Source organism: Poecilia reticulata, linkage group LG7 (assembly GCF_000633615.1).
Source record: "Poecilia reticulata strain Guanapo linkage group LG7, Guppy_female_1.0+MT, whole genome shotgun sequence".
NCBI classification, from domain to species: domain Eukaryota; kingdom Metazoa; phylum Chordata; class Actinopteri; order Cyprinodontiformes; family Poeciliidae; genus Poecilia; species Poecilia reticulata.
In genome coordinates, this window is record NC_024337.1 from 11,218,729 (window position 1) to 11,245,119 (window position 26,391).

Below are 26,391 nucleotides of genomic sequence, written 5' to 3' on the forward strand. Positions count from 1 at the left end.
ATTGTTTCCTTACTTGGGATATTTCTATTTATTTGCATATTATTGAATGCCTGTGGCTTGGTGTGGTGCATAGTTTTTGCCTTGGCCCTCGCAATGTCTGTATTGTTGAGGTGCAGTTGACGTCTATTGAAGGCCCTGACTGAAACCCCATGGCAGAAGAATGAAAGCATCGTAAACCAACAGCAGCACTTGTATACGTTTTCACAGAAATGTGGTTATAAGCATCTCTTTCTTTCCTTTTTTTTTTTTTTAAAGCTGACATTTGCAGTCAGAGCCTTGTTGCCTCCCCTCCAACCAGCCACATCTTCACACGTTTTTCACTCAGCCGCTAATTGAGTCAGATCTCTGAATAGGATGCTACTTAGCCACTCTACTTGGAGGAGGGGGGGCTGAGAATCCGTGCTTCTTTCTGCTAATTATGAACATCTGTTCACTGTTCCTGTACCTTCTTTCACAAATGGAGAAAAAGAAATAATTGTTCAATTAAGAGCCAACAAGCTCCGGGAAAATACAAACAAGCAGCCAGCCAGTATTTCAGCATCCCTGCAGCAGCTTACACGAGAACACACACACACACACACACACACACACACACACACACACACACACACACACACACACACACACACACACNTCAGCATCCCTGCAGCAGCTTACACGAGAACACAGACACGCACACACACACACGAGAACACACACACACACACACACACACACACACACACACACACACACACACACACACACACACACACACACTCTGTGGGACCTACTTCTCGTTTTGTTAATATTTTACTGTTTAATTTTTGATTAATGTTTGGAATAATTGATTTCTCATAGATTCATAACAGATGTTCACAACATCCAATCATAGCAGATCAGTATGTTTTTAGACCAATCAGAATGGTTTCTATATTGTTTCAGTCGCACATGACTTTCTGTTTCCTTCACTATGACTCAGGCCTATTTTTGCAACTCTACATAAAGGGAAAGACAAGAGAACATGCCTTTCTCACTCATGAGTGGGAGAATAATTTTTAAGAAAGTATCTCTCCCAGACTTGCCAATTCAAAAATACGTCTTTGCTCTAAAAGAGGAATTAAATACACTGGCATCATCCCACTGTCCTAAGATATGACTAATTGAGCTGGTCTCTCTGTGTGTGTGCGCGTGCGTGCGTGCATGGTTGTTTGTCCTGTATGTCTTTTGCTGCCACCTGTCCAGAGTGCACACCCTGTATCCAGACCTAATGGCTGCAGGAGATAGACACCTGATAGACATACCTGTGACCCAATAATAACAAACGGGTATACGGACAATGGAGGGATGAATTATTAGTGAAAGAAAAACGGTCTGAAATGTTATTAGATAATTTTGTCTGCATGACAAAGCAGATTTCTGCCCCACTGTGTCGATGACATTCATTAGTGATACCACACGGCCTCAGACAAACAGAAGCCCAGCAGCGCCCCGCTTACACTGGACCTAATTGGCTCCCGCTGGCTGAAAGTCGCACAGAGTGCACCTTGTGTGAGAGAGAGAGAGAGCACATGCAGCACATCCTCTCCTTCCAGCAACATAAGCTCCATCTCTCTCTCTCTTTCTCTCATCCACGTGAGCCCTGACGTTGTGTTTATCTGATGTCAGACGGATCACATCCAGAGCTCTGCGCCCTGCAGCCGCCAGCATGGAGCTGCTGCACCAGCTCTGCCATGTCACGTTACGCAGCTGTGTGAGCCCGGCTCGCTTTACTGCAGCAGCTCTGTTTTTGTTTTGTTTTTTTGAACTCGGGTCAAAGCTCCATCATGCACAACTTTAGTCGGTTCATTTACGGCAGATTCATCTGCATTATATATTTTTGATGCAAAAGCTGCAGGGTGTAATCTGCCTCTCGCCCAATGGCCGCTGCAAGGATAAGCAGGTTCTCCACTCCACATCTAAACATCTCTAGTTTCAGCAGTTAATACAAAATACGTATAAAAATGGTTCCTTTTCTTTGCAGGTGGGTCCGGTCGCCTCACAGTGCCAGGAGTAGATTTACTCCACCAAAGTGGGACGTTGAGCTATTCTTCCTCTTTAATTTATGGCTTTATGAAATGGACAAGTAATGACTTTGATAAGGAGAAAAGAAAAAGATCAATTCTTCTAGTTTTGTTGTAGTTCATTTTGTTGTGTGTTTTCTTAGGTCTGTGTTTGAGATTATCTTGATTTCCCACTGGACTGTTTTCATTTTAATTCTTTTTCTTACTTTCTTCTCACTCCTCATCTCAGTCACGATTCGTTTTCTAGCCCTTCTCCCTCATTTCAGTCATTCACTTAAAGTAAATATGTAAGCCCCAGATCTTCAGCTCAGTTTTGCTGCTGTTGTCTTCCCAGTTTGCATTATGATCCACCTCTTTGAAGTTAACATTTCTTTTTGTAGTCCTGTTTGCATTCTTCTATTTCACGACTTTTTGTTTTTTTGAGACTAAAGTTAGTTTCTAATCTTCAGCTGTGATCACTGCAGACGAACCTGCATCGGGTCAATCTGATGTTCCATCTACGCCGACATGCACCGACACCCAAACGGCACAATGATTGCCTGCTCTACCTTCTGTTGACTGGGTCTCTCTGACTTGGAGAATAATAATTGATCATTACATATTTGGAGGATAAAGCGTGAACATGGACATCTAGAGATCTGTTTTAATATCCAGGCTGGAATCTGCATGTTTTGCAATTTTCTTCATACTTTCAGCCACTGGTTGTATTTAGCTTGGAGCGCATCCAAACAAACCCAACATGAGCTCAAGTCTATTTGCTAACAAGCCTCAGCAGACTCGGTTTACAGTATGTTACATGACCCACATGGTATTTTGGATAAATATAATCCTGTAAAACATCCAAAAGTCTAAAGCTGCCCTCAGATGATCAGGATACAGAATGAAAAATATTTTTTTATTCATTTTTGTCAGCAGCCCAATTTTATTTGTTTAAAATCACAAAGTGAGCAAGATGAGATAAAAACACATTGAGAATTTTTCTAAAGCATACATAACAGAATAAAATAATACAACAATAAAAACTGAGAATCCAAAAAAAAAAAAAACAGAAAAAAACTATATGGTGAATGTCCTGACTTTGTATTTTATTGCTTTAAATCAGTCTTGTCTTTTGAGTTTTTCATTAAATTTAACAAAAACCACAGTTATGTTTTTTTCCTTTCCTTTATTTAACAAAGAAAACCCCCCCATTGCGATCCAGTTCTCATTTTCTAAAGAACGATGTATTTAACAAAAATGTATGGTATTACATTGAGAACTGAAGCGCTACAGCTAATCTTTTCTCATTTCTTTTTGTACACCTGGACTCTTACTTGAGTCATTTGTAAAAAAAAAAAAAAAAGGCAGGGGGGGAAACTCCTCCAGGGAGGAAAACCTCAACTTGCAGCAGCACCGACTAAAATACTCCCACCCTGATAAAACTAAATGGGATCAATGCAATTTCATTGGAAAATAATCTGATCGGCTGCACCTTTCATCTTCAAAGGAGAGACTGGCGAGCTGAAAGCGTGAGCACGGCGGCCGGAGGAGAGAGAGAGGGAGGGAGGGAGGCGTCCCTCCTTCCCACTTTGTGACTCAACATATTAAAGCTGAGCCGGGAGGGATCCAGAGACGAGAAAGAGGAGGAGGAGAGAGGACGAATGTGGCGTAGTACAGCGCTGCAGAATCGCTCCCAGTCCCACACAAAGCCATGCCTGCACTCTGAACCTCATGACTAATGGATGAGATTTGCTCTCGGCTCCTGCAGCTCGTAGGGTCTAAAGTTTTCACCACAGAGGAAACGGAGCCCCGTTTTTATTCATCAGCCTTGATCAGTTGCTTTCTCATACATATTCATCAGTAAACCTAGCGTGTTAATGTAAAAACATGAACTTTTAAATTTGGCATGCTTTCGAAAAGGAGACCTTCAAGTTTACCTAATTTATAGATTTAAATTTAAGGGAGTGACGATTACTCTATATTAGGTCTGACAATTATTTTTTTGAAGCGGAAGAAAAAAGAAAAAAAAACATCGTTTTGAGAGACGAAAATGTTGCATCACGGCTAAACATTTCTGCATGAGGCTGTGGACCATGCTGCGCTAAAAACGGGATCCTCAAAAGTGAGGAAAATGTGCCCCAGATTTCTGAATCAGACAAAAGTGGCGAGAAGGAAGCCGATGATGAGAGGAAGCCATTTGCAGTCGAGACACGGCGAACAGGTGGAGGGAGGAACACTGATTGCACCAGCACCACTGTGATGCATGGTGGTGGCCGCATCAAGCTGTGGGATAAACCTGTAATCCTGGAGGGAATTCTGTTAAAATCTGCAACATACCTCAGACTGAAGCTTGTACAACCAGTGGCAGTCCAGACATAAATCGAAATGAGACTCATGTTTACAGACTCACTGACCCGGATCTGTTTTTGCAAATTAAACTGGGGGAAAGTGTCGGTCTGGAAATGTGCAAAAACTGTTGGAGACAAAACCAAGAGGACCTGCAGACGCAACAGCAGCAAAAAGTATTTTTACAAAGTCCTGACTGAACCACTGCAGACATGTTTTCATCTCGTCCCTGCTGTTTTTCACAGCCTTTTCTACTTGTAAACAGTATGATGTTGTTCTGTATGCACTTTGACCTTACTGGACAAAGTGCTGTTCTTATTTTCGTATCATTTTACTTTATTGTGTGAGTATTCATGCTTAACTTGCACATGTGACACCTGGAGTTCCCCACCGAAACAAAAAGATGTCTATAAAATGTTTTAATTTTTATTTGAAAATAATAGAAATGTCATCCTTTTCTTTCCACTTCACCAGTATGTCTTCCAAGTCAGATTTGTTGCTGTGACATGACAAAACGTAAAAACGATTAGCCACCTAGTCCGAATATGAGTGTAATCCTGCATATATGTCGGTTCATATGTTTAATTACTTGTGCAATGGACACACACATACACAAAAACTCTCATTTTCTACCAAGTCAAACACCGACCACGAGAGACGGCATCGGTAACAGGAAGATCTGCGGTTTCCACTCCGTTGCCCACCTGAGGGTAATGACGCACAGCTCAGCCTGAAGGCTCCTGCCATCTGCTCCGGCTCTTTGTGGCTGTGATTTCGCTTTGACAGCAGCTTATTTCCACAATATATTCTCAGGATAACTATCCACCTCCAGGATTCCCACTCCTCTGCTTCCGTCAACGTGAGGCGTATTTCATAATGCAGGCTGCAGCTTTGAGGAGGTTTCTGCAGAAAGATGCACATGAGGAGGGGGAAGAAACTGACTTCACACAAAGGAAAAAAAAAACGTGTTCAAGATATTTTTTGTCACGAAAAAAGGGAAAATTATGTCGTGTTTTTTTTTTTTCCCAGATGGGAGATGCTAATATAATCACTTGAACCTAAAATATCGAGTCTCGCCACCGTCTCAGAGCCAGATTGAGGGAATGCCAGCAGGTCTGAAGTATGTAACATGGTGACTAAAAAAAGGCTGAGCGCGTCCTGTTCCTGCAGGACCGACATAAATTTAGACAATGTTTAGAAAAGATCCCGTTACAAAAATAACACCCTGCTGAAGAAATATATTATCCACAACTTCCTTTTTTTCCCCCTTTTTATCAAACTTTATCCAGCTTTTATTATCTGTAAATTTTGACACCAAAAGCTTCATTTTTCTCTCAGATTAAGCAGAAATAAAGCTGAAACTCCCCAAAGGTTTCTACTTTAGTTCCACAGCCTGAAGGAGGAATCCTAAAAAGCTGAACCTAAAAGTAATGTTACCCCCCACACACACACACACACACCTCCACCCATCCACCACTTCACCCCCAGCCAGAGAGGCAGAGGAGGGAAAAGACTGATGCAGAGCCAGCAGCAGCCGCAGCTCCAGCATTGATTAATGAAACAGACCCCAAGCTCTCAAGTTCAAAGCTGTATTTATTACCCGGCTCTCCTCTTAGCAGATGATGGAGTCTGCAAAAACATAAACTCGGTCACAGAGAGAGAGAGAGAGAGATTGTACTATGCTGGTGTGACTCATTTCCCTTGATTGAAACCGATTAACTCCTGACGTTTACGCACTGTAAAACCCAGCAGCTCAGATCCACACAGACTGGGAGGTGGGCTTTTTCTTTTTTTCGTTTTTTTTTTTTTTTTTGGTGGAATTTGACCTCGGATAAATAATTGGAGCGCCGGAGCATCCTGCTGATCGGCAGGAATCTGCTGAATGACTCAGCGCTCTCAGCTGGAGCCCTCTGAGCAGACATCCATCACTCCGGCCGCTGTAGTAGTCTGTCGGCTGCCGGGCCGCCTGCTCTGACAGACAGTCTGGGCAGGCGGAGGAAGCGACGCTGCTGCAGGGGGGAGAGTATTAAAGCTGACCTTGTTGGGAGCAGGTTAAAGAGGAAGCAAATGTGGCTATTACCAAAAATCTAACTCGGCATCTCGGGCATCTTTTGTTTATGGTTTAAATAAAAACTTGACTTTTAAACTTAAATTATCAAAGCGTGAACTCAACACCTTAGTGTGAGGAATGCACATAAAGTGAAAGGTTTCTGCTATCGATGGACGGGCCCGTAATTTATTTCATTTCATTTCACAGCACAGAAGTTTGATGCAGTATGCTGAGTTATGTTTCCAACCCGAAAAATAGCTTCTCTCATAATGTCTAATGTTGGAGCTATAAAATGGGACTAATACCTGTACTACTAAAAATTTAACAAACAATAACCTTAATATGTCTAATAAGATTTTTATTTAACAGAAAATTGCTGAAATTTTGGATTAAAACCACCAAACTAGACAATTTGGAACTGCATGGGAGAGCTGCTCCTTTAAAGAGCATCAAGCAAAAAATAAAATAAAAAATTCTATCATATTATATTCAACAACCCCGCTACAGCAACATTTGGTCAGTGAGAAGTTAGTTTGCTGTTACAGAGGTAATAGACTAACTGGAAAATTAATTTTATTGACAAACGAGTCAATATGGTGTAGATTGAATGTTTTTCACTTAAGATCGTTCCCTATGCAGATAATCAATGTTGACCCCAGAGCTGGACATAGATATAACCACATGTTCAAGTAAAGTCCATAAAAAGACACGTGACCTGATGTCTCTTTTTAAAATATATTTTCATATAGTTTTCTTGCCCGTGCACCAATCTATCCTCCACCAAAACTCCCCCACCACATGATGCTGCCACTCCCCTGTTCAGAGCTGGAGTGTTGTTCTTATGCTGCCAATCTCCATCATTTTTGACCAAATGTACTGATGATCCATCTTGCTAACCCCTTCAGTTTTAGCTCTATATAGACCACAGGACACGGCCTCCAAAGTTAACCCTCCTGTTATGTTCGTTTCTGAGGTATAGCAATAATGTTCGTGGGTCAATTTGACCCGGGGAGTGTTTTATCATGCAATAGTGTCAGGAACCAAAAAATTCCTCCAAAACATTTTTTTATCTGATTATTAACTCTAATACTAACCATCTCAATCAAAATTGAGATGGTTAGTATTGCACAAATTATAATTGCACATAATTTGTGCAATTATGTTTTTTATTTCTCAGAAATTAAGGATTAATGACGACAACTTACTCAATTACTCATTTGGACATAAAAAATGGGATTTACATTTTTTATGTCCACTGAAAAAAACCTAGACACAAAAAAACTATAATTTCCTTGAAAGTGATCTTTGGTAAATTTTTTTATATTACATTTAATTTTTTTTTTCAAAGGGTGATCTTTATAATTGAATTTGAGACACACATACTGTTCCGGGTCAAATTGACCCGCCAATTAAAATCAGGATAAATGAGTCATGCAGAGAGTATTTATGTTCCCCTCCACTTCTACTGAGTGTCCACTCAGTGTGGGTGGAGTTTACCCACGGGAACAGAAAAGGTTCCCGTCAAAAGTTGTATGAACACCTGCTTTCTCGCAGTTCATTGTGAAGTAAAGAGAGCAGGGAGAAAGTGGGTTTGTGTGCGTCTGCGTATGTGTGCATGTGTGTGTGTGTGGTGTGTTGTGTTGTGTTTGTGTGTGTGTGGTGAAATAAGGTTCATAGCTGTAAGGAAACAAACAGAATTGGACATTTTTAATCTTTTTTTGCACTTTAACTTGACTGCCGGGTCAAATTGACCCGAACAGCTGCAAATGTGTAAAATGAATACATTTTCAATTTATATGTAGAGTTCACCTATTAAGACAAATAGAAAAAGTTTCATGCAATAAAAATACTTGCAACTATTTTAAAAATATTTTTAAACTTTGAAACGGGTCAATTTGACCCGCAACATAATAGGAGGGTTAAAGTCTTTATTCCTGTACTCTGGGTTTTGTTGCTTCTTCTCATGTCATGAACTAGTTTCCCTTTAGAATAATGACGTTCTTTAGGTAGTTTAAACTTTTGACCCGAGGTTCGCATGTACCTAAAAGCAATTCTCAACATGCGCAATTGTTGCTATAAAATGGGACAAAAAAACCTATAAAATATTCCAAAGATGTAGTTTGAGAGACATAAAGAAAGCAGTCTAAAACTGACAGCGTGGTTCCCAAAGAGCCGCCTGCTGAAATACATGACCTCCATCTACTCCTGTTGGATTTTAGAACTGGTTCTTCTTGCAGCACTAATATGCTAATCCAATATGCAGTATGAACATTTGTGAAAAGTTAGCCTGTGTCCAACGTAACACTTTGATAGAGCTAAAGAAAACCATCTTGAATACCATTTTTTTTTAATCCAAAGCAGAGGAGCAACACGGTCAAAGCATTTCCGTACACCAGTGTTCTGACGTTGATGCGCTCTAATGATCCAACTCGTCTACATGCGACACTGTAAGTGACAGCCGACGCAGCAGCAGCACGTCTTTGCATCGACACATCAGCGGCTGAAGGCTGTTAGCGAGCTGATCTTGTGAGCTAATGGTAGAAGCATAAACAGCCACACACAGAGAAGAATACTCACTTTTCCACCGTCTGATCACAAAGGTGGCTTCTTTTTCTGTTTTTTTTTTTTACCTGAATGCAGGTGCTGTTGCTACGGCAACAGTGGATGATGCTGCCAGGGTGAATCATTAACTGACTGTCCATTCACTCTGCGCCTCGGGATCGGGTCCTGACCTCCTCCACATCCCTCGATAAAACGGTGCCGCAGAAACCGTTAAGCCCTGCAGTTGCAAAATGCATTTTCGTTTTTTTTTCTGCCAACTTTAATTTCAGCCAATCTCTCAGCTCTGACTGAAACACCCGGATCCTCCTGCCCTGCACTCAAAATTAGAGGGCAGCTGTCCCAGGATTATCTTGTCCTGAGACAGATTCCTGAAATGTTCCGGACGGATTTACCAGCAGGGCGACGCGGGGCGGGGGAATGCCGGGAGCCTCTTATTCAGCTCGGCATACAAAAATATCGTTTTGAAATGTATCACTGGGAGGTTTGGAGGTTTGGTTTGTTTGTGTTATGAAATGAATCTGCCAAAGGGAAGACGTTACGCTTTGCCTCCTGTCCTGCCTAATTTTAGCGTGGGTCATGTGAGGGTCAGAGGTTAAAAGTTAAGTGCTGTTGCCCTCTTAAAGGTTTGTGCTATTCTTGTCACCTTTAAACGTTTCAGAAAATCAGACATATTTTATGTTGGATGTAGAGAAACCGAGTAAAAATAAAATGTTTCTCAAATGATTATTTCAAATCATTAAAAAATTTAAAAATTACATTATTTTTAAATATATTTCCTCCACAAAAAATCCAAATATATCATTGCCAGTTATTTGTTTTTAACATATTGAAAGAAAAACAAGCTCTTGGAGATTTGTTTTTTTTTTTCTTAATCAGTGAAGCGTTTCAAAAATAAACTACTAATAAAAGTTTAACATTCAAAGTTAGAGTTGGGCAAGGCTTCACGTCCTCTATGTTTTGGACTTGTCACTTGGAAAGTTGCAGCGAATTTTTTATTTTTTTTCTTCCATTTTATTTTATTTTTTTATGGATGTGTGTGTGCGTGTGTGTGTGTGTGTTTCCTCATGGAGTCAGTCATAGAGCCACAATGAGAAGCGTGACGGTCTATTTTGAAAAGCGCCCCAGTGAGCTGCACTGTATCCTCTATGGAAAACACATCCACACCTCTTGTGGATAACAATTCAAAAGCTTTCCAAGGACTGTCACACCCACACAGGACCTACATCTCTTCTAGGGGGGGACGCGTCACTGTATTCCCTGAGATACTTTATTTTTTCTAGTAATATTACTCATTGACCTTACATGTAATCAAGTATTCTACTTCTTAGCACCAATGGAAAGATGTCTAATTTATCTCACCGGTGCTGCCATTTGGAGACTGTTTGAGGCTGACATCGCTGCAGGATTACAGATGAATCCAACCGTCTCATTGGGGAAAAGGTGTGCTTACTCACCTCCAAGCAGAGGTGACAGTCGGGCACGAATTACCATTCTCATTCTCCCCCTGCTGACATCGCAGCTCATAGCCCGCAGCCACACATTTTAAAAAACGGGTGACGGAGCGGGAGAGAGGGAACACAGTGGGGAGTGTGAGTGAGCATTGGATGTTTGTGTTGCTCTGATGGATTTTGTGCTGAGAGAAAACAAATTTGAAATAAAAAATAAAAAAACAAGGATGGGAGAGGTAGAAAAGATGGGGTGAGAGGAGAGATGACGTCAGGATTTAAAAAAAAAAAAAATTGATGATTAAAAGGTCACGAGAAACGACAGATGAATCCATGGCTAAATAGCACCTTTTGGCAAAGGGGGACTCCAAACCGGGCCTCTAATTGGAGCTGGAATTAAAACTTTAAGAGACGTTTTCACTGAGAAACACTTTGAACTCCACGAACATACATTTACAAATATAGATTTTTCTGAGCTAACAAAATGTCCCACTGTGCTGTTAGAACTATAGCTGATCTGTAGGTGTTTGAACTTTTAGTTTGTATTTCTTTGTTGCTCATTTGCTTAGATCTTGCCATTTTCGTTTTTTCATTCTTTTAGTTAATTTATCTCATCATTTGAACACTTTCAATTAGTGTCTCTCTTTGTTTATTGTTCCTGTCAGCTTCAAGTTTTTCCCTTTCATTTATGGTTTTCCTGTGTCTTTACTTTCTTAACTTTCTCGGCTCTCAGCTTTGATGTTTTCGGTCCTCTCTTTGCCTGCCATTCTGCTCTCCTTCCCACCTGTTTTTCCATTTGCTAATTTTCTCTGCCTGCTCTCTCCCAGCTGTCCCCACTCACCTGTGATTAAATCGCAGCCGCCTCTTCCTCGGTATTTAAGCCCTTCATTCTGCGTTGTTCCTCACTGGCTTCTTCCTTGATTCTCAGTAATCTACTCTTCATTAACCTCTGGATTTTTATCCTGGCAGTTTTTTTTGCTGCTGACCAGTTTTCTTATGTAAATTTAACCAGTAGCCATGTGTTCAATGAGGATCCAGTAGTCTTGTCTGCCTTAAACTAGCATAATATGAAAATAGCATTCACTAGTAGGCTTGGGATATTTGTTTAGTGCTGCAGGATCAATTGTTAACATATCCTTGCTGGTATAGTGATCTGCTCCTTGTAGATAATTGTAGGCATAGTTAAAAGACGACCTTCAGTTCTCACTGTTCAGATTTTTAATGGGGTGTGGTCTGGCTTCCCAAACTGTTTGGAGAAACAATAGATCTACTGAAAGCTTGGTGCAGCTTCTGAGGTGTTATGGTCATTGGCTCAAACCTTGGAGGATGAGCCATATTTACCTTCTTAAATAGCTATGATTATAAAATAGTTTTAAGGACCTTCTTGCAGCACGAACCAGTTTCTATCTTTGCAAAATGGAATTGGAGATCAGAACTGAACTTCTATAAAATGTCTGGGGTTCTAGTACCTGATTAGTATCACCAATAATTGCCCCATTATGGAAAATGACCAATCAAAGCCAGCCCATGATTTAACTGTGATTCCCAGATGGGCTGAAAATAAGTGGGAATCCCCCAGAAAGAAGGTTGTGGTCAGGAAGGCCTCGAGGTGTCTGCATCACATCAGTGAAGCTAAGCTTTCCTACTTATCAAATACATTTAATCAACAGAGAGCACAGTGAGCCGTCCAGGATAATCACTTATATTGCATTTCTGGCCTTTTAACTTGGACAAGATTCTGACTTTTGTGTGTGGGGTGGGGGAAGGAAAAGCACAAGCTCAACAAAATCTGTAATGAATAAAGGTAATTAACCAAACGGATGCATTGGAAGCAGCTTGCACAGTGCTGATGAGTTGATTCTACAGAGCTCAGCTGCAAACTTTATCTTTAGCTGCATATAAAAGTCCTCTGAAACGGCAGACTGACTGCGTGTGTGTTTAGCTGCCCTCTGTCTGGGGTAGTGACCTGATGAAGTAGTTATCACTAATTACAGTTAATAGCTGGGTAACAGCTTAATTATGAACAGCTTGAAAGAAAACAGGGTGAAGGAACCAGTACTGCGGTTTCACCAGTCTGACTATTTCAGCGAATCAGCGGACGGAAGAGGGGAATATTTCTGCTCTAAGTAAATCTAAACATATAGATAAGAGAGTGGGTAAAAGTGATTTAAAGTGGGTTTTTTTTATCTCCTTCATTTCCACATAACCCACTCACCATATGAGCCTCAGTTAAGGGTAATGAAGGAGCAAACTACTGACTTCCTCCTGTCTGGACGTCAGGTTTTCCTGCACAAGAAGGACCGGGATCACAGATTTTAATCACAGACATGTCTCAGCAAGGGGCCTGTTATGGTGGGTGGGCCGCGCGCCTTGTTTCTACATCTGTTATTAACTCCATCCACTGTGTGGGTGAACACATGCTAATTATGAGCTTGCACCAAATAATAGAGATCAAATTTACTGAGGGTTTTGTAGAGTGATTACACATTAGGTTTAAAACCAGCCCTTTATTATCTTTGCATGTATCAAGCTAATTGTCATCATAACGTGTTTCTACCACAGTTTTACATAACATTTGTTTTTATGCACATTTCCCCAAAACTTCTGCCAGTCAGAAACTAAGGCATTAAGAATTTAGTGATGGTTTTAAAAGCATTAGCACAATGCCATATTGGTGTCTTTGAACAGATTTACATTATTTTTAGCTCCTTCTTAACTTGTCTTTTAATACTGGTTGGTATTCATACCTTTTGAATTTTTAAAATCCTTTCCTGGCTTCATTACTTGACATTTCCTGGTGTGTAGCGGAGCTGTCTTCCATGGGATGCTTTAGAAGTAAATTCATACTGTTATTTTGACTGTTTATCTACATACTTCATGAAAATGCATAACTACTTAGAAAGCTAAGCCTATACCAATTTGCCAAGCACACGGGCTTTATGGGTAAAAAGTGGAAACACAAAGTGACAATGGGTACAAAATTGAAGACTTGTAAACAGATCCGTATTTATGTGGCATAGTGGCTTAGCAACTCTCCAGTTCAAATTTGGTGCAGTAAAGCTATGAATATCCTCAAAAGATCAAAAGAGCTTCTTTGCTATAAAGCTATCTTTGCTACATTGAAAACACTGGTGTACAGATATGCAGTTGCACCCACCCACTAATTTACATTTGAACAGCCCCAACTTTACGAAGTCCAACTTGTCTAATTTCATCAGCTGCCGTGGACGAGGCGTTTAATTTTCTCTGCTCATAATGTGAGACTCTAGGGAGCCAGGAGGACCTGCCCTTCACTGATGACTGATTGGACATATTGTGACAGCCATGACGGTCCCCCCCTCCCCAAACACTCCGAGGCAATAAAGCCGAGGAGGTGAGAACGTGTCGCCGGCCTGACCCGCAGTGTGAACCCTCCCCAACAGCGTGTCAGAGGTGACCTTCTGTGGGGTTCAAGGGCCAAGCTCCTAAAAACAATAACCTCAAACTCGTGGCACCACACGCACACGCACACACACACACACACACTCCTCCGAGCAACCTGATGCCCATCTGGAAACGCACTCAAAAGCGGCCGCGAGAAGAGATGCTGTTCTGTTGAAATAAACCATAAAAGCGAAGTGAATCCAAATGCTTAACATCATATTCCAGTGATTTGACTAAATATGGATCTGCCTTGAGATGTTGACAGACAGCCTAATCTGCAGGATCCTTGAGGCTTGATGAAGAGGACTGAAGGATCCTGTGAGGGTTATCGAGCCCCATCTGCCTGATTCCCACTCACTCCGGCTTTGTGCTCATCATGTCCTGCTTTTAGTAGTAATTCTGTTTGAAAGGAATCAGAAAACGTTGTTAGCAATTTCAAACTGTTCTTTGTCTATAATGTCATTGAGAATATATTATTAAGGATTTCTATGGAAAATTGTGTGAACTGGATGGCAACGGCGCGTCGCTGCAGTACTTTGTGTGGTTTGAGCAGTGCTCACAACAGCTTCGATTCTCGTGATAAAAGCCGAGTCTTTTTTATTTTTTAAATTTTTTTTTCCACGCTCCGTTTGTCGCCAACCACCCGCTGTAAGTGCTGCTCACTTTAATGTTTGTGATAAAGTGATTACTACAGTCAGACACTGAAAATGACTTAAACTGAGGAAAAACAAAACTGAGATGGAAGGATCTTTGGAGTAATCTTGGCAGCAAATGGGCTTTTCTAACCTTCATCCATCATAGTAACATGGTTATAATGTTGTAAGTCATTACCTGCTTTCTTTTGTTGTTCTTTGACAAATTGCACCATAAAATTAGTATTTTAAACGAAAGACTAAAGTACTCTCAACACTTTAAATGGTATTTGTGAAACTATGGTGCTATACTATTCCAACCTGGTATATTATGCTATGTGAAACTACAAAATACTATACTACAGTATGGTAGGTTATGTTCGGCTACACTACGACATGCTACGCTATATTGTACTATACTATATACTATATTATACTATACCACACATAAAACAATCCTGCTTCTCAAAAAATTTTGGACGTTTTCTGCACATCAATTAAAGTAAATCAACTGTATGAAGCCCTCTTTGATTCATAAAACTTAAACGTATCCATCTTCTATACAGGTATGTGCCTTGTGGGGTCTGGGGTTTTTGTAGGGTACGGATGCCAGTCCATCACCGAGGAGCACAAAGACAGAAAACAGACATCCATGCATGCACACTTCAGTACACTTCATATTTTAGTTCTTCTGAGGGGAAGATACATTTATTTTCCTTTTGGCATGAAACTTAAAGGATATGGAGCTTCAGCAGATATTCCTACCCACCTGAAACTATCATTTAATACCGCAAAGTTAGTGGTATTATGTTTTCACACTTATGAGATGTGATGTAATTTGATAAAATACATTTTTCTGTGTTTACAAAAAGGGAAACAAATTCTATTTACCTTGTCTAAACGATAAAACATGCATTCAATTTGTACAAAAATAAGGGCTTTTAACATCCTTTCACAGCACAAAGAGATGGCACTAGGAGCAGACAACAATGCATCAGCAATCATGGCAATCCAAAACAGCGGGGCTATTAGCCAAGTGTGCGAGATGTTCTGGAGGAAGCAACACTACTGTGATTATTCGCTGATGTCTCACACCTTTCCGTCAAAACCTTTTTACTGCTCAGCATTGTTCCCCAAAGACACGACAATGGCCACTATCTGTTCCCTGGAGTGTCGGACATCTGTGAGAGAAAGAAATGTTCGCTTTCCCTCCACCACTTCACGTGTTGCCAAGCTGGGAACAAATAACGCACTGTTCTTCAGTTCTGCTGCTGCTCTGAAGTCGATAGACTCTCCTTGTTTATAGACTCATCACTTAATTGTGGTCATTCTCTGCTGTTTACTTGCGATGACTGCAGCTGTCAGGCCAGTGGAGAGAGAACGTTCGCTTCTAGACACGTCCAAGGGTTGTAAAGGTTATCTCTCTGTTATTTCAAATTGTTATTGTTTCCCAGTCGAGGTAAATGAACAAAGGGATGCTTTACACTGTTACATCTGAAGGACGCGGCAAATAAATGAGCTTAAATTCACAACAGGACTTTCCTCATGATGTAGTGTTTGAGAGGCTTTCTGAGGTGTAATAGCCTCAAACAAAGCTACTTTAGCATGAGGGTAATGTATGCTAACATTGCTCAGTGTGATGCAGATTTTGAAATGTATGTGCCGAAGTAACTCTGTGATTACTTGGCATCTTCTCCTTAGGGGTGCTGTCTGTTTTGGAGGGTGTTGATTAGAAAGTAGCTCCCAATTTGCAATTCAGGAAGATGCTATTCTCACTTTGGTATGCATGTGTTGTAGCTGTGTTACAGTAGGAAAGATTGTTTGAAATTATCTTCCACTTTGGGACAAGTCGATATTTTATGTTTGTTTGTTTTTACCTGTCATTTAGATTTTCAGCTTCCATTTGTCTTGTATGGCTCTACAGAAATTTTGGAAATAAAATGCCACAATAGACATAGTTGCTGCTTGTGCTTTTTTTTTTTTTTTTTTTTTTTGTCATGCTGGAGATTATTAAACACATTTTGAAATCAGACAAATGTGGTTTGGGTGAATACTAAATCTGTTTCTTAATGATTTCTTAAGAAAAGATCATCCAGATAAGATGTCGGGGATTATCACAGTGCTGCCTGCTTTATCAAGATGACAAAGCAGGTGTATGATGACACATTCAGTTCCAAAATTACAGTTACACTTTATATCTTTCAATTACATCCAAAATTTCAGAAAGTGACCAGATTTAAAATGACCCTCCTCCACTGTAGCATGCTGTTTAATGCAGCAAGGCACTTTGCAGTATTACAATCACTGGATCGTATTGGAGGAGGCGTTTGGCCCCGGCCCTTGGTCCCAGTTTAGCCGTCTGTGCTAAAGAGGCTGCACGCTCCCACAATAACACCGCTGACGTCACTGGCCAACATCGGACTTGTGATGCCTTCAGGCTCGAATGTCAAGCTCGGAATTTGGGCGGCATGTATATTTAGCTTTAAATGAATGCGACTGATAAAATAAGACAAGTGGATTGTTTTTGATCTGAAGTTGGGGAAACAAACGAAGCCCATAGTAATGAAAGGATAAAAGAATAAGCAAATCTTATCTCGGGGAATCGTCTGAAACACAAGTTAATGTTTAAAGTTTACTGTACATTGGTTTAAGCAGGGGAAGGCAGCAAAGTGTCAGTTTTAAGTTGACACTTTGATACATATTGTCAATTCACAGTAAAATTACAAATTGTGTCCTGGAATTGCTTTTCTGTACGTATATATATTTTTTTATGATCGGCCTACATCTAAATCAAATAAGTGGATGATGTTCAATGTTATTCCAGATCCATTCTGCTAATGTGAATGATTCTGGACTCATTGGAGAAATTAATACTGCATGGAGCATTACGTTAACCAATAGAGTATCTGTCAAACAGAAATAACACACGAGTGTTGTTGTGAAGTGAAGCACCTTTATTAAAGTTAAGCTTATCCACGTCCAAGCTATAATATTTTCTACTTAAATGTAATTCATGAGTTTATGCATCAGTAACATGATTTCAGGTAACAACAAAAGACCAGAGAGAACTTTTCTGATCCAAACAAACAAGAGGAAGTTTCTTCACCTGCAGCTGTGCTTCATGAGTTTAACTGCATGCTGCATCATTGCACAATCAGTCAGACAGACAGATGACAGCTGGTAGCTTTCTCAGTAAACATCTGCAAGAAGAGATGCTCGGCAACATGCATTCTTTTGACCATGGAAATTTCTGATAGAGCGACTGTGTCAACATTACAGGGACGTCAACAGATCCCCTTTAGGTTGTTGCATTTGTTTAAAACAATGATCAATAATTATCACTGCATGAGAAATTGTCATGTCAGCTGGCTTGAAACAGTTTGAGGTGAAAATGTGTGACCCTTTACTAAGATTTCCTGTGGAAGTGATAAGATGACATTGTTTTAGGGATAAGACAATTAGTAAAAAAAATTTATGAGACGCATTCCCCTCATTTTGTTGTTTGAAAGATAAATAAGAACAAGCCCACTGAGCTGAAACACACATTTTAGGGAGTTACTGTGGATATTTGATAATAAAAGCTGAGGAAGGAAGTATCAATCCACTTCACACTTGTCAAACACATGTTGCAAACCCAAAATGCTGACCTTTTGCAAATCACTCACACAGTTATAAATGAATAAAATTTCCACTTCATTTGTTACAGTTTGATGTGGAAATGTGTCATCTTTGACAGTTTTTCTTTACGTCGTCAGCATTGCTGCTTTGTTATTTTTTTGTCTTTGTGTTTCTTGTGGCTCAGTTCTCATCTCATTTAATTTATTTAGTTATTTTTTTCCCCTTGTGTTACTTTTTAGCTTTCTGTTTTCTGTGCTATCACACTTTAGTAACTGAGTATAGCCAACTTGCTACACCCAATGAAATAATTTATTTATTTATTTAGCCAGTTAGTGATTTATCATTTTAAACGGTCTTGAGGTTATTTTTTGTATCTGTAGATTTACCTTTTGTAATCCACTGATAAAATTCTAAGCCTTTAGATAGGCTACATTCTTCTGTCTCTGATTTTTATCTTGTTTATGTCTTTGTGGAAAAAGAAACCGGTGCAATGTGAATTCCTTCTTTCTCACAGATCACAGAAAAACTATTGGTGTAGTTGAATTAAATTTGTTTGTATGTACATTTTCATAGATTTTGTTGGTTTAATAACTGTTACCTACTCTCTCACTCTTCAGGAATGGACCTCAACATTTTCCTCTCTATATTTGAGGTTTTTGATTTTACACCATGCAGCCAGGCTTTCTACTTTGCAGCAGGTCAATGATGGCAACCTAAAAATGGATAAGAAAAAGCCAAACGAAGGCCATTTACGCTCAAAAATCATCCAATGTGGCTGATTCAAGATAATTATGCCGAGGCCAAAATTCCTCCAGTCACCTAAAAGAGTCGCTGCCAGTATTGCAAATGCTACACTGCGCCTCTTGCTTTTAATAATTTTTAAGAAATTAATATTAAACTGTTTGATGATCCACACACTGGAATGTGACAAAAAAGTAACTAGACAAATTTATTGGAGGTTTCATATTTTTTTTCTGTACACAAAATACTCTAGACAAATCTTCAATTTTACATTTAAACTCAATGATTGCCATTGGTTACTGCGCTTCAGTCTTTGTGGAATCAGTAAAAGGTAAAGTAAAATTCAGATTCATTTTCTAGAAAAAGACGGGGAAATTATTACATTTTGAAAATTATTTATTACTGTAAGTCTTTATTTAAATTACATATTTTCTCTACTTACTTGTTTAGCGTTTTGATATTCAATTAAACTTTAGCCACTCTAACGAGAATGTAAACCGTGGTGACTAGTTTGTGCGGACACGTCAGTGTGATTTCCGACAGTCCGAGAACGCAGCCGGCAGAAAACTGCGAGAGAATCAGTGATTGAAGAGAGAGCAGAGCGGCGGTAGCGACGACGGCCATCTTAGAGCTACCGTGGTAACCAACACTCATCTCCTGGATTTTAATTTTCCTGTTCCGTATAAACGCTCCGGCCTGACTGACGAGGACCGAAGAAGGCTGTGCTTGACTTCCCCGCGGCTGAACTCAAAGTCAGGATGCGGTTCCGAGGGAATAAACAATTTGCATCCGCGGTCGGACTGGTCCTCGGACTATTATGCGCGGTGGAGGCAGCTAAAGGTAACTAAGCTGGGATTTATCTGAGCCCGTTGCGTCTCTGTGTGTCTGAGTGAGCCTCTGACAGGCTCGCTTCTGCTTGGCTGAAGGCTGGCGGCTCCCCGGAGCCTTCTGGTTCCGTTCGGGAGCCGTGAAGGTGAAATAGCGGAGGTATAGCCGGGCTGACGGATGCCCGACCACTAACCTGCTCAGGGATGGTGGGTCCAGTCTGGAGCCGCAGCGGATGGATGTGGCCGGTGGCAAGTGCATCCCCGCGATAATAATAGACCTGCACAAACTCCAACAGCAGTAACGCTTATTAAATATTATTATTATTATTATTATTATTATTAGCAATTTGTGACATTTAATCTTAAATCTCATCAGATAAAAATAAACGTACAAGACGACCCCTTTCTGTCATCTCCATCTATTTCTATTTTTGGGTTGATTCGTTCTCTCTTTTTTTAAAATCAAGAATAAAACAAGCCTCACCCTCTATGCAGAGTTTATGAATTATTATTACTCCCTTGTTGAAGGTACTCCGCTTATTTTTTTTATTGTATATATATATATATATAACAGATATATATATATATATAAAACAGAGTTTGCGGCATTCATTTAGTATGACATGTTTGTGTTTCCAGTGTGAAGCCAAATGATTGGGTTGTGGTCCCATCGCGACGGGTGTTGTTGGGTCCGCTACGCACTGCAGATCTTATTCACATGTCCTTGTTTTTGTCTGTGGATGTAAATATTTATGAGCCGAGGAGCTCCAGCAGAAAGATCTGCGCCTACTTATGATCAGAAACTGTACAAAGTCGAAGTCCTGCTGCTCCCTTATTTTTGCAGCATGTCTTTATTTGCTGCAGGGAGGTCCTCCTCCCTCCCTCCCTGCTCTTCCCTTTTCAGAGATAACCCCCCCTCCACCTCCACCTCCACCGCATGAATTTATAGACTGTTTTTATCCTTAAACTCGGTGCTCTGGATCTCCAGAGCGAGCTTCCTGGTCCGGGGTGTGTGAGAGGCAGGTGTATGTTAGTCACTGGACGTTATCAGCAAGCCTGGGCAGCTATCCATTGTTAGGGCTTAAAATATTGTGGGGGAAACTTGATTGTGCAAATTTGGAAATTGGGTGTGAACCGGAGGAAATGATCCCTGAAAAGAAGGCTGTTCAATCAGGAGACAGAAGGAGCTTCCTTTTATTTATTCATTTTTTTTAAAAAACATGCACGTATGAGCAATTTGCAAAGCACCATTAGCAATGATTTAATGTTGATTATATTTTTTGATCTCCCTTTCTTGGGCTTCCTTAGTTCAGAGTGAAGTCAGCCCGCCCAGGGAATACCGTCTTGTTTTACAAGTTTCATATCTTGCACTTAGTTGGACTTTGAATTCGGGTCAACTCCGGGAAGGGAAGATTTATATACAAATAATATTGTCTGTCACTTTTCATTTCTTTTTAAGAAAGGGAAACCAATCGATTGAAATCAGATTTGGTATGAAAAAAATCTCCAGATTTTATTTTTAAGCCACCATACTGCCTGTGACAACCTCAGGGAAACGACATGTTTTGCATGTGTTTCAAAGAACCTTTGGAACCAATTATCAGATTGATTTCCAGTCGCATTTAACCCCAATTTCACTCTGTGCTGGAGAAATGTGTTGTGCGGTTGAACCGGTTATGACAGCAAATTAAATTCTCGCTGTTATGTGATTAACCTGTTCATTATCCTGTCAAATTTCTTCATCCGCAAATCCATTGTTCAAGCTAATGATACTTTTTATGGAATCACCAAGTTCATGAACAATCTGGAATGGAGTTGACCATTTGTAGTCTGGTTAAATAACCTAAAAAAAAACAAAAACAAAAAAAACTAGTGAAGCAGAGAATAATGTTTGAATTTATAGATTTTACTTCTTATCTCAACATCTAAAAGATAAAATTCAGAACCTTATGAATTGTGAGGTGCATTTGCATTAAATTACAATCAGATAATGTGTTTCATCTGCGATTAGCCATGTTAAAACTTGTGTTCTTGTCCTACTTTTATCATTTTGGGTTTATTACTGACAGAAGATGATAAATCCCCCTTCACTTCCACTCACCTTTTTACTGTAAATGTCAGGTTGGTAAAAGATCATTGGTTCATAGAGTAATGAAATAATGTGTATTCTCATTACTCTCATGAATAAAACGTGATCCCACAGCGTGCTGGCTAACACTGCACGCCTCATGAAGAAAATACCAAACTGAATGGCTAAACTCAAAGGTAGCCTTTAAGGAAGTGCTTTATCCTTGCCTATTTTACTTCTCTTTTTTTTTTTCCCAGTTTCCATGTGAAACAGCTGAGAATGCTCAGCAGTAACTTCATTCCCTTTGTCATCCATCAAAAGGCCACGAAGACCAGTAAATACTTGGTGCTGTGCAAAAAGTGCCAGCATCCCAGTTTGTGTGTACAAAGTGCACCTGCTGCCTTCCCCTGCTCTTATCAGGAAAGAAAACCTGTGAAATCAACTCTCCGTGGAGGGCTTATCTTTTATTAACCAAAGGTTACCTTCCTATTTTGTGCGCCATCTCATGGCTTGTTGTCCGTCTATATTTGATTATTTTTTATTACCAGCCATCTGGCAGCGAGATGAAGAAGCCAAAAACTCCCGAGGGTTTGTTTCCCTTGTGGTTCTTGGTCTTGAAAGCTTGTTAAGAAGTGATTGGATGCCAGCTCTATATGAAACAGATTGAGCTAAAGGCTCAGTTTACATGTTTTGGTATACATCAGAGTTTGTATTTAGAGCGTATGAATCATTTCACCGCCATCAAGAAAATGTCAAGAGTGCAAATGAATTTGTCTCACGCTGTGCTGGTCAAAGTGTTCAAACTACCGTTCCCTGCTATGCCGGAGACACTTCTGGTCATTAAAGTGCTTCTTGCTTGTTTTCCAGATGTCACCCATGTCATTTATTTCTTTTTCTGTACCCACAAGCAGCTGCTGGGCTTGTCCACCGTGCTCTCGACTCAAACGTTAGGTCTGCTGCAATGCCTGGGCTTCTTCTGTGCAAACAATCGGACAAAGGGAACACTGGCTGCTGGGAAGTTTTGTGGCTCATTCATCACTGAATTAAGTTAATTCCAGTCAAACAAATTGGATGCCCTGCTTTGTGAGGCGTTAACATATGGGTTCTCCTCACATGGCTGAAGCTTATTAAAAACTCAAGTCAGATGCTTTAGTTTTCTTTCCAAGCCTCAACACGTGGGGTTTATTGAATCTTTATCGAATTCTTTAACCAAACTAAGTATACTTCACTGCTTTATCAAAAGTCGGCCAAATGTTCCCTTGACTTTCTTTGGTAATTTGGACATTTGGCATGTTGTAGATTGAAAAAAATATCTTATTTTTCAAATTATCAGGTGCTTCAGCACACGCTACAATTTTTGGTTTTCATGTACTTTGAGAAATTTTGTTTTACGTCAATAAAAAGAATTAAATAAAGGTTTTGAAAATGCAAACAATATAATTTTTTATTTTTCAGAGATCGTACTCTAAAGAAAACCATAAATAGCCGTCGGCCATAGAAAACTGGATCGGTGCTTCTCTGAAGATCACAATGAAGCTGAACCTTAATATTTCATACATGTATATATTAAACCAGGGTTTCCCCCAGTGTATTATAAGCCTGGCGGGCCACCAGACTTTACTTGTGCCCCCACCAGGCTTAGCTTTGCCCATTTATTTCAGTTATTTTAAATGTTTGCTTTTTTTAAGACTTTATGGTTTGTGTTCAGATACAAATCTTCCAATAACACATAATCATCAGGTGATATTTTCCAATTTCCTGTCAACTTTAAAAAAAAATTTAAACTCAAAAACACGACGGGGTGCTGGATGAATGACTACCAAGCCCCTAACCACCGGGCTTAGCAAGTTTTCTGAGGGAAACCTTATTTAACTTTTACCCATCTTTTTTATACACTGATAATAAATCAGCTAGAAAATCCCAGGAACAAATGATGTATAAAAAACTCCACAGACCTGAACAACCCCTTCAGTAATGAAGGGAGCTCAGGTTTCTTATGTGTTGCAGAAAGCCGTCACTTAAGCCCCGTTTAAGCCTCGAAGCTATTGCTGATCTGTAAGTCATCGCTCCGTGTTGTGGCGATTAGAAACTGCGTGAATACACACGGCTGACAATGGCCGCATTGTTCGCCCCTCTCATGCCACTCCAATGACAATGTTGTGTGCTGTCATTCTGCATCAGTTTACATACTTGTTTTTCCTCTAAAATGACAATGTTAAATGTCGAGAGGATAATGGTTAAAGGGTTAGAGTATCTCCCCGAAGAACAGGTCTGCTAACATTAATGTAAGACAAATGAGGGAAATTGAAGTTTTTAAGAAAGGCATCATCAGCAAAAACTTGAACTTATTTAGGAAATGTGAAATATTTTGTCATCAGTGGGAATAATCAATGGTTTTTTTTGTAACTAGATCTTATTAAATACAGTACATCAATGCAGTGAAATCATTTTATTTTACTTTAATACCAGCCCGTGTCTATGTTGCATCTCTAGCAAAAACACACTCTTTGCAAATCTCAAGCATCTCAGGAGGTTGGGGTGATGGTGAAGTCAAATGGAGTTCAGGAAGAAAACCGAACACAAAGCTGATTAACAGGTTTAAACTCAGGACTTTTTTCTGTGCAACTGTACAACTGTGTTTCTGTACAACTGCCTAGTAGGATGTAGCTTTATTCAAATGAAATTAAAGGATCTTTGATTGGTTGTTTCAACAAGACTGTTAAATTTAGATGTGTGTTTGTTGTGAATTTTATCCCAAATTGTGCTTGAAAAGTGGGACATGAATGTCACATAAATTTGGTTGAAAGCTGGTTAAAAACAATCATTGTTTCCCCTGAATAGCAGTTTATTTACCAACAAACACTGTGCTTCACATGTCTAACATGCTTTCCAGCAGTGTTTTCTCTCAGTGAAAGGCTTCCAGGGCTGGACTCTTGACTGAGCAGCGTGTAACAGTGTGGTCACTGTTTGAGAGATCACAACTCAAGCCCCTCAAGAATGTGCGTATTGGATAATCCCCCAAGTGCTAAGATGCCGAGGCATTTTGGTTTGCTAATTTGCCCGTGAGGGTCTGAGACCGCTGGACTGTCACTATTTGGGTCGGCGGTGACTTTGCGCTGGTTGGTGCCTTTACGAGCTGAATGGGGGCGGTGAACTGTTGAGAAAGGGTCATTTAGTTGTGAATATTAAGTCGGCCAGATGACTTAGGAAGTTGTCAGTCACCAAGAAAAGCAGAATGCGTTTAGTTTATTGCCTGGTTTTGCTTGTTGTGGGAAAACATCAATGTGGAGGTGAGAAGTTTGGGGTTACCGATTTTTAATTTCAATGACATAAAAATATTTTAAAGCAGGAATATTGCTTTTTGTTTTGTAAATTCCTGCACTTAAAGTTGAATTTCTAACTCATGAATAAATAATGACATGTACATGTACATTTTCCAGTACAAGTCTGGAATTTGATTTCAGTCTTTTTCAGGTCTGGATAAGTGTGGAAAAATAAAATGCGAGTGGAAGAACAATTATATTTTCACACTTTATTCATGATTCCCATGTGTAAATCTTCCTTCCTTCTTTCTTCTGTTCTTCCCTTCCTTGAGTCATATGTTGTGTCCTTCCTTCCTTCCCTCTTTCCTTCCTTGAGTCATCCCTTTGAGAAGATCTTTAAGAAGTCGTGTGTCATTTTTACACGTAGGAATCCTGCTTTAAGTTATTTTTCTGAGTGAACAGTAACCACATTCCCGATTGCACACCTTCTCTGTACGACTACCTTTCTCCCTGGAGTCCCGTTGTTTCCAGGGGAAAGAAAAGAGCCACAGCAGAGCTATTCACACTGGGGCGTATCACATCCACATTCAGGTTCCATGGGAAACAGGTAACCAGAGATCCCGTCTCCTGCTGCAGGGCCGCTACACTCCAGCAGCTGTTTAGAGCTTCATCGTCTCACTCTTCCTCAATGCTGCTGTCGTGCAGCTCACACAGAGAGCTGGTTAAGTTACGTTTAAGGTTGCATCGTCTCCAAACCCCCCGCTACCCATCAGCCCGCCCCCTCTTCAGAAGAGCTCTGCGGTCGTCCAGGGCGTGCTCGCGCCATTGGGCGGCTGTGACTGCACAGAGGACAAACAAATGCCGTTGCCTGGCAGGGGAACTGAGCAGCTTTCCTGTCTGAGTTGTATGTTTTGGGAGTGTGGGCCCCTGAGGCCCCAGACCTTCCTTTAGAACAGTCCCAGGTCTGTGATGGAAGCGCCTCGCGACGGCGAACTCAGGAACCTGCAAGGCAAGACAAACGGAGAAGTGTGCTCGCCGTTGGAGACCGAGAGCAGATTGTTCATTGATTATTCCTGGTCCACTTCTCGGCATAATTGGAAGTTTTTCAGTAACTCGGATCTGCATGCACTGCATAGCTTCACCTTTTTGGCTGCGGTGTCTATTCGTCTTTGCTGACTTAAAAAAGGCCTAGAGCTGTATTTGACACTGCCAAAAGGCAATGCGCTGTTTTTTGTTGTTGTTTTTTTTTGTTGAAAGTACAGTTGTTTGCTAAAGCCTTTCTCCTGGTTATCAGTGTTCTTGAATATTTAGAATATTTTGTTTACTTTTTATTTTGCAGCAAAAATGTCCCAGACTCTCTCGGGAAGCACTTCAAAGTCTGGCGTTTCTGTCTGA

The 26,391-nt window shown here is 40.3% G+C and overlaps 1 protein-coding gene and 1 long non-coding RNA gene across 5 annotated transcripts in view; one reads left to right on the forward strand and one right to left on the reverse strand.

Moving 5' to 3' along the window:
- Positions 1-3,180: 3,180 nt before the first annotated feature.
- LOC103467212 (uncharacterized) lies at positions 3,181-9,364 on the reverse strand. Its single transcript, XR_534048.2, has 3 exons — positions 9,048-9,364; positions 5,072-5,270; positions 3,181-4,866 (listed from the first exon to the last, which is right to left on the reverse strand). It is a non-coding gene; the product is annotated as an uncharacterized LOC103467212 (long non-coding RNA).
- Positions 9,365-19,416: 10,052 nt separating this feature from the next.
- clstn1 (calsyntenin 1) overlaps positions 19,417-26,391 on the forward strand; it is a 34,548-nt gene continuing 27,573 nt past the window's right edge. For all 4 annotated transcript variants that reach the window (XM_008413363.2, XM_008413365.2, XM_008413364.2 and 1 more), the window contains exon 1: positions 19,417-19,678. In XM_008413363.2, coding sequence (XP_008411585.1) covers positions 19,597-19,678 — 82 coding nt within the window. In that variant the 5' untranslated portion in view covers positions 19,417-19,596. The remainder of the gene's footprint in view (positions 19,679-26,391) is intronic.